Source organism: Castor canadensis, chromosome 4, assembly GCF_047511655.1.
Source record: "Castor canadensis chromosome 4, mCasCan1.hap1v2, whole genome shotgun sequence".
NCBI lineage: Eukaryota > Metazoa > Chordata > Mammalia > Rodentia > Castoridae > Castor > Castor canadensis.
Window position 1 is genome coordinate 56,969,499 of NC_133389.1, and position 12,134 is coordinate 56,981,632.

Below are 12,134 nucleotides of genomic sequence, written 5' to 3' on the forward strand. Positions count from 1 at the left end.
TGTCCTCAACCTTCCTGATGTCACTTTGGACCCCTGTTAGATCCATGGATTCCTAGTACCTGCTTCTGAAGACTGACTCAGCGAGATGGAGATGAAACACCCAAATTCTGTATTTTAAACTGGAGTTCCAATAGATGCTTATCTGCAAGGAAGTCTGGGAAACAATTACCTTTGATCAGTCACCTACAGAATTGTCATCTTTTTTTCCCTCAGTGATTTTACCTGTAAGTCAACTTTAGAGTCTGTTACTGGTTAATAGACCGAATACTCCTGAGTTCCTTGAAGACAGTAGCTGAATCTTAGGAACAATTAGAATATATGATTCTGCAGGATTTAGAGCAATACTTTCCATTTCAAGAGAATCATTCAGATGAGGGCCAGCTTTGAAGGCGAAAACCCTATGGCAAGTCTAAACTTCAGAACTGTGCTGGACCCAAGAACCAAACCAGCCCTGGACCTTCGTGCCAGGACGACGGTCAGTGTCACTGGATCCACGTCCCTGAGTTCACAGGTGAGCTCTGAGAGCCGGGGCAGCCAGGACAGACCGGCGGGCTTTCTGCTGCCCTTTATCAAGACGCACGGTCAGCAGCTGTCCTAGGCAAGGAGCGAGGACTGGGAAGACAGGTCAACTTTTTATTCCTATTTTCACCAAGCCGCAAGTTCTCCTCAGAGGGAGAGGTGGGCCAGGAGTCGCAGTCTCTCTCCATAGGGCTCCCCTAGCTAAGGTCAAAGAGGCCCTGAGAGAGAGAAGTTAACAACAAAACATTTTTGAAGAGGGAGTCTCTCTGGGCCGAAAAGATAGTGGGCACTTAGCTGAGGGCCCCTGAGACTTCGCAATGCTTCCACCAGTGCGGAAGAGGTGATACGCTTCCTAAAACTGAGCGAATCAACTGCGCATATCCTCCCCAGCTACGCGCGCGCCAGCCGCAAACCCAGAAGCGCGCGGGCTCAAGCAGCAGCTGCGCAGGCGCACTACGGCCCGGCGACGGCGCTCCGGAGCGAGGCCAGGTCCAATCACGTGGGCCCCGCAGCCTTCACAACGATTTCCCTATAAGGAGTTGGACTAAGGGCTCCCGCCCCTGGCCGTGCCCTGGAATGTGCCGAGAGGCAAAGCCACAGGACGGACACAACCATCTGCGGACATGAGAGGGGGGAGGAAAGCTTAAGGTGCAAGAAGGAGTACAAAAAAGACTTGAAACTCAATAATCAGAACCTCCGAGCCATTACACATTCATTTACGTTCTGAGTGCCCGCTTTATACTTCCTACCCGTGCACTCGGTCCATGTTGCGCCTGCTGACCACACTGGCAACTTCCCTCCCGTTCGCTCTTCCACTAAGTTTGGCCCACTCTTTTGGCCAAGAATGGGGACTCGGCTTCCTTCCGGTTTGTTAAGCGGAGGCCGGAAGTGTTGATTTTTTAGCGGCTCTGGGGCTAGAAGGGTATCAAGGGGTTCGCCGAGGCGCTCGATTCTCGCGGCTGTGCAGGGTGAGTGGTGTTCGCGGTCGGGCCCGAGAGGTCCATCTCGGACACGCATCCCCGCGGGGCGGTTGGAAGGGCAGTAGCGGGAACCCCGACTCCGGAGTGTTCCTGGGCAGGTGTTCCCGCCGGATCCCGGGTTTTGAGCTCTGGGGCCAGCTGTGGGATCACAGGCCATGGCGGGAAGGAGCCCAGATGAAAACTTCGCTCCTGTGCCCAAACTTGGAGCTTGGAAAATGTGGCTTAGCTCGCTGGCGTCTTGCACTTGGGCGACTGCCGGGCCCGCGAAACCCGAGCCCCACAGAGCTGACACCCGGACTATGTTTAGTTTGTAACGTAAACTTGCCCGAATCGAGAGAGTTTGCGCCAAAACTGTAGCCCAGGACCTTCCCGCCCCGCACCCCCCAGCAGCTGTTGTTGCAGCTGTGCGGTTGCGTGTAGTAGGAATCAGCAGCCCAAATTGGAGCCTAGAATCCGCTCCTCTGATTAGAACTTTTCCCTCTAAATTTGTCTGGACAAAGGGGTTTGGGGTTTAGTTGGCCGCTCGAGGCAAAATTCCCAGATACAATACCTTTCGGTGGAGACTGTTTAGTTAATTTGCCAAAGTGTTTTGGAAGTAGTTTAGCAAGAATGTCAGTTGCTCAGAGTCTTTTGAAACAGAAATGTGGGTTCGGTTAAGTTTTAATTTCTTAAATGCGTAGTTTTATATCTAAAGGAGAAGAAAACGATTGTTCATTGAAATTGTTGGTATTTGTTTCGTTTTCTGGAACGCCCTTAATAAGGGTTAACCAGAAAAGCATTTTATTTTCAAAAGTGAGACTTTACTGGCAAATCAGCCCGGATCTTTGTCAGTGGTAAGAACTTTTGGGTGTGGCAGTCTGAGGGAACTAATCCGATTTTCAACCGGAAGTTTGCATAAGAAATGAAAACTTAGTTTACTTAGAACAGAAACACCAACTGGAAATAAACTTTTAAAAGAACTGTGAGCACCAGAAGAACTCAGGTTGAAAAAAAGTGCATTGATTAAACAAGATGTAGATTTGCTGTGGATTTGGAAAGCAGACCAAATAACTAGGTGCAATTTAATTATCTTAGTTCTAAGATGAGAGTTTTTCACTAAAGGATATGTGATTTCCCAATTCTAAAATGGGAGTTTCTCATTAAAGGATATATCATATTTCTCTCATTTTCTCAACTTAAGTTTTCTGTAGGAAAACTTTATAGATTACGTTTATTACCACTTTATAAGTGCTAGATCCTAGAATTTTAAGTAAGCAATCTAAAGTATATTACTATGGCTTAGTCCCACGGGATAGATTTTATAGGTTTTTCACAATCTTCAGATAACTTAGTTTCTAAGAGGGTTTGCATTTCTAAAGTTTCTGAAAACTCTTCCGCTTGCTCTTCATGTATGTTTGAAGGCCGCGTTGAAGTTGTCTTCTATTTTTCCCACCTTTTAGTCTAGTCTAACATCTTTTTTACCTGAGCATGATTTGTATCTCTCCTTTTGTATCAGCCTTTAATGATTGTTCTATCTCATCAGAAAAAAAAAAAAAAGAGAGAAAACCCAAATCACAAATTTGATTGCCACCAGCACTCCCCTTACTCCCTGTCTTAAAAACAAGGTTATGTTGCTTTCCATCTGTAAACCGAATGTTCTTGATCATTCTTCACTGCTTTCACTTTCTCATGAGTCTGAAATCCTCATATATTCTGTAGAAGTATGCTCTGCAAATCTCCCTGCTTTTCAAGTTTCAACAACAAATACCCCCTCACACTAAAGATCTTTTTTTTAAGCACTTCCAAGATAAAGATCAACTTTACAAGTGGGGGTTCTCATAATTTGGAAATATCAGGTAATCTTTCCATCTATTCTAAATAAAGTATATTTATGCTGGTGTATGAAGTAGTTTGTTTTATTTTACCTTAGCTTTTTAAAACAACTTCTGCACTTGCACAAAGCTTGTTATGTGTGGAATTACAGTCTCACTTGTTGGAGACAAGTAAAATGGACAGCAAACTAAAACCATAGCAAAGATTCTACTGATATCAGAGATTATCTCCTTGAGAGCATACCAATGTTCCTGATTTGATTTGATTCTCTCCATACTGTTTATTCTGCCCATACTTTTAGTTTTGTAGGAAAAAACCCCCACAGTTTCCTTATTTTGGAACAATTGATTGTGAAGCTGAACTTCCTATTGCTGTAGGACTCCAGGTTTCTGGTGGGAGGTGAACTCATAGATCAGAATTCAGTCCTGACTAAGTTAAGGCCCAGGTAGTAACTTGCCCAACATTACACTATCAGTTTTTGATAGAATTAATTACCTTAATTGTTAGACTAACATCCATATTTCTTAATTCTAAAGGTATTTTGTAGCTTCCAAATTTCTGCACAGGGTTTTTTCAGTTCTCTCCCCACCCATGAATCTTAGAAATACTCAAAGTCCTTTCTGAATTCAAAGTATTTGGCAGTCACATGCCATCTGATGTGTTATTTTTCATCATTGTTGCACATTGTTTTAACTTTAGAGTCATACCTCAGGAATGAAAACTATGCACTCATTTCATAAGTTGAGCCAATCAACACATTTCTTTATAGTCACCTCCCCAACTATATTTTAAGGTCCTTGAAGATAGGAGGACCGCCCCCCCCAAGTTAGTACATGAGATTTGTTGATTAAAAAATTAGTTATGTCAACCATTTAGCCTGTAATTCCCATCAGTTTCTTTGTTCTTAAAATAGCTGACATTTCTGCATCATTGGGGAAAAACAATGTCATACAAAACAGACTATTTTTAAAGATGTGCTTTGGCAAAGGCATGACATGCCTAAAATACTAAAGAGATATGAACTGGGTCTCAACCACTCATCCCAAGTCCTTGAGTACATTTAAGAGGGAGTGGAATAATGCACTCTCTAACTTCTTGTAGTTTTTAAAACAACATTTAGAATATAGGGAAAAATGTAACTTTGAATAGTTCAATGAAATTTACAGCCCCCAAGTGGCATTCACAAATGCCTTAGATAGGTTATGAAAAGGAGCCTCCTAAAGAATGATTAAAGAAAAATTCAGGAGTATACAATTTGTGTCGTGTATGGTGCATCTTTCCAATGACACATTCCACATTCCACTGTATCGAAGTGCTATATTGGATGGACTGGATTTTGTGACTACCCTTTCTGGAATTTCCCACTAAAATCTGAAAACATATTTAGGTAAAAATAATGTAAATAAGGAGCTTTTCTAATTATTTCCATAATTGAGTTTGGTCTGGGTTGTATGGTGTAATTAAGGAAAGAATGTAAGAAATAACTTTTTAAACTCATAGGAGACATAGTCTAAAGGTCACTTTGAGTGCTGAGTGCTAGGTAGTAGTTCATTCTTTGCAGTCCACAGACTTATTTATAGAGCAAGGGCATAGTGTTTTGCCACATCATAGCTAAATGTTGTTTTCCGAACGTAAGCTTTAAAACTTATCTTGGTCAGAGTGAAATCAGTAGCGCCTATTTTAGACCTGCTTGGGAGAATATAACTCGATACAGTGTCTTACTCTTACTGATCAGGAGTTCTGCAGACTACCATCTCCATCTCAACGCTTAAGGATGGTATAGTAGAGTTTTATTGTCTGATAACTTACGGGATTTTTAACTTCAAACAAATTTTTATAGTGTTTAAAAATTGAGTGTTGAAAGGAAAATTGCCTTTTCATTTTTGTGTATTATTAGAATTCTTTTTATTTTTAACTTAAATTTTACAGGGATAAATTTAGATTATTAGAGAGCAAAGGTAGTTTCTGTACTTCTTAAATAGTTCTCTAAAACTATTTAAATTGCTTTAAAACTTGTGCTCTCGTTTCTGTTTAAAGATATTAGTTATATCAAGTGATTTAGTGTAACTAATGCAAGGAACTGGTCTGGATGGAGTATAGTGTCTATAAAACTTAATTACAGATGAATTAACTTTAGTTTTCTATACTTTTCCAGTAGCCTTTCAGCAAAATGTTTCTTAAATTACTTTGAACCCAGAAGTGAGGGTATAGTAAGAAATATAGTAAGTTTAATATAGAACAACATTTGTCAATGGTGATTGGGAGAGAAGACCTGTTCCATCAGTCAGTCTTCCTTCTTCCTTTCCTTCTATCCACCATAGAATGGGACCCCTGGTTTTGGTGAGGGCTACAGAGTGATGGTCCTACTGAAGATGAATTAGTATTTCTTAGCCCACCCCCATAGCACTGACGTACAGAACTGGTACCATTTCCCAGGTAGCTAAGTGTTTTTGTTTCTTGGGGTTTTTTGTTGTTGTTGTTATTAAACCAGTTGTTAAGCTGTATAGGCATACTTAGGATATGTAATCTTGTGAGCTTTGAATTGATAACTGGTTGTAATTTGGAATTTGAAATAAGTTTTGGGCCATTTATAAAAATTCACAACTTAAAAGGATGAGTGAACTCAAAAACATGAGTCTGTTTTTTCTCTTTTAGTTTGATTCTTTGAGTTATAGTTTCCATTATTTGATAGCGTTTTATTAAGTGATATTATCCCACTGAAGATACATTGATCTCTAAGTAGCTTAGACATAGCAGGAAGGTTGATTCAGCTTACTTTTGTTAATCATTGTTTTGATTCAGACCTAAGTAATCTTAATTTTGTTTTTCTTGGATCCTGCCTTAATTAGGATTTAACTGTCACCATGTCAAGCAAAAGGGCAAAGACCAAGACCACCAAGAAGCGCCCTCAGCGCGCAACCTCCAATGTGTTTGCTATGTTTGACCAGTCACAGATCCAGGAGTTCAAAGAGGCCTTCAACATGATCGACCAGAACAGAGATGGCTTCATTGATAAGGAAGATCTGCATGATATGCTTGCTTCACTGGGTAATGCTCAGTTTTCATATTAATATATTGGGTATGATTTCCATAATGCCTTTTGTACTTATTTCATTAATCTTAAAGTTCTGTGGAGTCAGTCTAACAAATCTGTTAAGATTCAAATAAAGTCTTGAGCAGTGTTTACCACTGGGATACCTGCAGATAGATTCCTATACTTATCTCATGATTGGGCTGCGGGCTGTGTGTGTGTGTGTGTGTGTGTGTGTGTGTGTGTGTGTGTGAGAGAGAGAGAGAGAGAGAGAGAGAGAGGGAGGGGGAGAGAGGCTTATTTGTGTGTCGAGTATGAAAGCAGTACTATTCTTCTGACATCCCAGTGCAATATCTTACAACCTCTGAGCTTTTAATAAAGTCTGTATTCATTGAGAGGATTTGTTTCCCCAATAGTTTTGCTGTCATGAATGTAAGTAACAAACTATACAAATGATTATCTTTGATTAATAACTGATATGTTTCATAATATAATTTAATTAATGACCTTTTATGTTTAGGGAAAAATCCAACTGATGAATATTTGGATGCCATGATGAATGAGGCTCCGGGCCCCATCAATTTCACCATGTTCCTCACCATGTTTGGTGAGAAGTTAAATGGCACAGATCCAGAAGATGTCATCAGAAATGCTTTTGCTTGCTTTGATGAAGAAGCAACAGGTAAGTCAGGGGAACCTTTAATTACGAAGTGACTTAATTTTTAGTTATGGTAACTAAATAACTTAAAATATGATAACATAACACCTACTGGCTTATACTGCCCCTATGTTTTTGGACAGGTTTTTCCTTTGGCCTGTTCATCACTCACATCACTGCCTCTAGTTTACAGAGTTTCATAGATTGTATTTGAAATTTCTTTGGGAAATTGAGGTTTCTCTTTTACTAGGAGATTAATTCCACAAGGTAAACATGTTGAGTAAATCACTTTCACTAGAGCAATCTTGGGTAAAATGTAAGTTGCTATAGACTTTGACACTAGTACAATCCTGTGTTTGCTTAGCAGGTTTCCCTCAGGTCTAAAGTTGTGTATATCTGCTATCTAGCATCTATTGTAAAATGAATCTAGCAGAGCTTAGGCTCTGGAATCACACTACTTGGTTTCAGATTCCTCTCCAGCTACATAATAGCTTTGTAACTTTGGACAAGTTACTTAACTTCTCTCAGTTATTGTTACCTTATTTGTGAAATAAGCAATACTACTTATCTCATAGGGTCTTTGTGAGGATTAAATAATGAGTTGAGATAATGTACTTCAGTGCTTAGTATACTGCCTGACATAGAATTCACTCTCACAAAGTATTGTGGGGTATAGTGGAGCATGCCTGTAATCCCAGCATTCAGGAGGCCGAGGTAGGAGAATTGAGAGTTTGAGGGCAGGCATAGCAAGACCTTATATCAAAAATGATGGAGGGGTGGAATGTAGCTCAGTGGTAGAGCATTTACCCTTAGCATGTACATGGCCCTGGGTTCAATCCCCAGCACTTGAAACAAACAAAAATCTCTTATTTCTGGAAATGGTGGAATGGAGGAAGAATAGGGAGAGATTTACTCTTTTTATCCCTCCCTCTTAAGGCACCTATGTTGCTTTAATTTTTTTATTGTGAGCAGGTAGGTTTTTAAATTTTGTTTGTTTTGTTTTTCAGTTTTTTGAGGTACTGAGATTATGAACTCAGGGCCTCATGTTTGCTAGGCAGGCACTCTACCACTTGAGCCACACTCCTAGCCTTTTTTGCTTTAGTTATTTTTCAGGTAAGGTCTCAAGTGTTTTGTCTGACTGGCCTGGACTTTAATCCTCCTCTTTTACTCTTCCTGGGTAGCTGGAATGATATGTGCATGCCACCAAGCCCAGCTTTTTTGTTGAGATGGAGTGTTAAAAACCTTTTGCCCATGTTGGCCTAACACAGTGATCTTTCCGATTTCCACCTCCCAAGTAGCTGCGATACAGGTGTGAGTCACTGTGCCCAGCGAGGTTTTATTTTTTTAATGGAAGAGAATAAAACTGTTAAAGAATGAAATATGTTACCTATTCACACTCATTTCACTGGTCACATGCTTTATGGAGCCTTGCCTTTGGTTTCTTATTGTTTCTTCTGACTCCTAGGAAAACAAAGCCTCTCCGTTCCCTCTATGTACCAAGTATTTTATTTGTATCCATCTCCAGGCACACACACTGTTTCAGTTCTGTATTTATGCCCAGTCATCACAGTTTCTTTTTACTTGTGGGTAATGGCTCTGTCTTAAACAGTGTTCCATTCCTGTCTTTGTATCCCTTTCTAGCACCTACCACTGACCCTTTCACATCTTAGATGATGGGTGTATATGACAGTTGAGTGACTTGGATGGAGATGAGTTTATTTCTACCAAGCTAAGAGTGTAAGCTTTGGGGAACTTTTTAAACCTGGGGTTGGGGTTAGGTGTATGAACCACCCAACTGGTAAAGCAGGTGCCTAGTCAAGTGCAAGGCCTGGGTCCAAACCCCAGTACCAGCAAAAAAAAAAAAAAAAAAAATCAGGGATTCAATCAGTGAAAAATCACAGCTCCTAGAGTTTACTTTTCTAACTCACCATGTGAAATGTGTTATCAGTATTTTACCTTAATTTCACAAGGAAATTGTCAGTTTTTTAATTTATTGATTTCAAAAATCTCTGTATTTTAATTATTTACCACCTATAGTATATAAGTTCCTTGGGGAACATTTTAAAAATAGCAATACTAGATAATAAATCAGAGGTCACACTTAGACTTTTGTTTCTGTTTTATATTTATGAGTAATTGTATTCTTTCTTCTGGGCAGGCAGGTTTTATGAGAACCTTGATTATCAAAATCTCAGAGTAAAAAGCATACCTTTGGCTCATCACTGTACATTCCCACTGCCTAGCATAGTGTCAGTGACATATTTGATGCTCAAGTACTCCATGTTTCTACACATGCTAGGCCTGGCAGTATTTGTTGACATATGAATTAGGTTTGTAGACATTAAAAGCCTCATTTTGACCAGGTGTGGTGCCACATGCCTATACTTAGCAGAGAGAGACAGGAGGATCTCAAGTTCAAGGCCAGCAGGGGCTACATAGCAAGACCCTGTCTACTCACAAAAAAACAAAAAAAAACACCCTCATTTTACATATGAGAAAACCAAAGTCAGAGGTAAAGTGAAATGCCTGCCTAAAATAAAGTAGATTGTTAGAACCAGGCCTCAGGACTCCAGTGTTCTTTCCACTAGAGCACTTTCTTGAGGTTTATGATGTGGTATTGATTTATGTGGTAAGTAAGCTCTATTTGCATATAGAATAGGTGTGAACATTCATGCCACTTTAAGGAATCATGAGGCTTTGGTTCCTTAATCATACTTTTTTATTAACTTTGTTTAAGCATATGTTAGTCACTATCATCAAGAGATCAGAAGGATGTGCAGGCCGATTGACAGGGCAGAGAAATGCTGCTAAGTAGCTGGGCATTTATTTGTCTAGGCATCTGTCTGCTGAGGTTTTTAAAGCAAGTGGAAACACTGTATTTCATATATTTGTATGTTTGTAGTCTCTTAACATCTAGAATGTGCATAGTTAAGTGTATATTCCTTGTATTAGTCCCCAGAGTTTTACGTATTCTGATCCCCAGTTCTTTATGCTCTAGGCACTATTCAGGAGGATTACCTGAGAGAGCTGCTGACAACTATGGGTGATCGGTTTACAGATGAGGAAGTGGATGAGCTGTACAGAGAAGCCCCTATTGACAAAAAGGGAAATTTCAATTACATCGAATTCACGCGCATCCTTAAACATGGAGCAAAAGACAAAGATGACTGAAAGAACTTCAAATTCCAGCCACATGATCCTTGTTGCCATTTGGGTATTTCTGAGATTTTCTCTTAGAGCCTGTTGCATGCCTTTGGCTTTATAGCTTTTGCCTTTCTTGTTTTGTATTTATTCTCAGCCACTTGGGGCATCTTTATAATCAAACTGGACCTGGGACTTTTTGTCATTTTCAGAATGGAAAATAGGGTAATTTACCAGTGGTCCCATCCCCCTGAATAACTGCAGTCCACACAGAGTCAATATATTTTTTCAGAGAAAGTTATTTACTCAATTTTTTTCTGAACTGTAATTAAAACTTTATGATAAAATACTTGTTTAGATTTCTTATTTGCTGGAGTTTGACTTCTGTTAGTTCTAGTTGCATATGTCAAAGAAAGGTAGAAGTAGTAAATCCTAGAAAATGATATTTATAAACTGGGTGTGGTGACACATGCCTGTAACCCCAGTGCCAGCACTTGATGGGTCCTCAACAGTGTTAACTGTAGTTATCATCAACAAAGTAATTATGGCAGGGATGGGGGTGGGGCACAGGCCTGTAATCTCAGCACTAGGGAGGCTGAGGCAACCTGGCTGCATAGTGAGCTCCAGGCCAGCAAGGACCACGTAGCAAGACCCTGTCTCACAAATACCAAAGATGGAAAAAGATGTTCTTATTAGACTTCTCTCGTACTCTTGGTCTCTTAACAATGCTCTCTTCTATTCATTTCTCACCCTCCCAAGGAAATCTAATTTTAACTGCCTTAATCAGGTTTCCTGTACTGTCTTCCAAATTTTAAAATTATCTGTAGACTTTGTATAAATGTGATCACTTTAGTATCTTTAAGTCCTTAAGCGTGGTGTACTTGCCTTATGTGTTCCTGCTTTATTGGTTTTAAACTTTCATTTATGACTTCATGTCATTTAAAATTAGACCAGGCCACTAAGCATAATTTTCATTTGTCCTATTTTAAAAACTATTTTAGCTCCAGAGGTTCTGGGGAGTACTTATACCAAGAAGGCAGAATTTTATGTTGCATTTCCACTTGTTGGAAATAGAGTATTTTCTATTGTATACAGCTTCTCTTTAATATAGCAACCTCTATTGAAATACACAGAAGTTCATCATGAGTCCATATACGAATTTTAGACATTCCTGACCTGCCCACAATCAAAACAGCTGAAGCTACATGACTGAGGAAGTGAGGTCATTGTTTCAATCCTAAAAATAACTTCTGCTATGTGAAGAAATGCAGGACTTTGTAGAGTTAATCAGGGTGTAGAAGAGTTTTATTCTCTTTCGGCTTCAAAAAACTGACTCTCAAAGATTCATGAGTTTAAAAAGATTTGAAACACTGGTGGAAAATTTTGTTGAAGAGTGACAATTACCCTGTGAAGATGAGCAATTGATAATTACTCTAACAGTTTCAAGTTTTATGCTACTATTATCAAGACTTACCTTTGGAGAAAACTATTACCTCATTCAATAAACAATCACTGAATGTTTTTGGATAGCAGGTCATTGATTATACTCTGTAGGATGGGAGAGCTAAATCCTTTAACTTGGTAAGGCTAGTCATAAAGGATAAGAGTTGGAGGACTAGTCTTTGCCCTTGTTAAGATTAGAATCATAGGCCCTGCCTTAATTTTCTGCCTGAATTTGTTTCAGTAGTTTAAACAAAATACTTTCTCCAGGTTACCACTATTGTGCTAAAATTTCCATTTCAACTAAAAAAAATTATAACCTCTGCTTTGTTAACAAATCTCCAGCAAAGAATAAGTAGCAACTTTTCCACTACTAAATTATCTCTTACAATATCTGCATTTTTATTTTGGATAACTGCTCAAAAAGCCCCCCTTTCATTATAAACAGTGAATGGTCTACTTTAAATGAGTCTCCTAATTTAGTAATGGATTCTCTGCTTAGTAACTGGACTTTGCTTAAGCAAGGATGATTGCCAATAAAAAGCTAAAAGAA

The 12,134-nt window shown here is 39.4% G+C and overlaps 1 protein-coding gene across 3 annotated transcripts; it reads left to right on the forward strand.

The window, feature by feature from the left end:
* Positions 1-1,348: 1,348 nt before the first annotated feature.
* LOC109686409 (myosin regulatory light polypeptide 9) lies at positions 1,349-12,134 on the forward strand. Of its 3 annotated transcripts, XM_074070234.1 has the most exons (5): positions 5,059-5,088; positions 5,633-5,747; positions 6,161-6,359; positions 6,863-7,024; positions 9,999-12,134. In XM_074070234.1, the coding sequence occupies exons 3-5, from the start codon at positions 6,176-6,178 to the stop codon at positions 10,169-10,171; spliced, it is 519 nt and encodes a 172-aa protein (XP_073926335.1). In that variant the 5' UTR covers positions 5,059-5,088; positions 5,633-5,747; positions 6,161-6,175; the 3' UTR covers positions 10,172-12,134. The 3 variants fall into 3 exon arrangements, with proteins under 3 accessions (XP_020019282.1, XP_020019281.1, XP_073926335.1); XM_020163693.2 differs by lacking the exons at positions 5,059-5,088; positions 5,633-5,747 and adding an exon at positions 1,349-1,487; XM_020163692.2 differs by lacking the exon at positions 5,633-5,747 and having other exon boundaries at positions 4,938-5,088.

What these genes read in the sequence shown, in the direction of transcription:
- LOC109686409 (XM_020163692.2), top strand. An exon ending in TGATATGCTTGCTTCACTGG is followed by an intron (nt 6,360 to 6,862) that starts GTAATGCTCAGT and finishes TTTTATGTTTAG; the next exon opens with GGAAAAATCCAACTGATGAA. An exon ending in CTTTGATGAAGAAGCAACAG is followed by an intron (nt 7,025 to 9,998) that starts GTAAGTCAGGGG and finishes TTTATGCTCTAG; the next exon opens with GCACTATTCAGGAGGATTAC.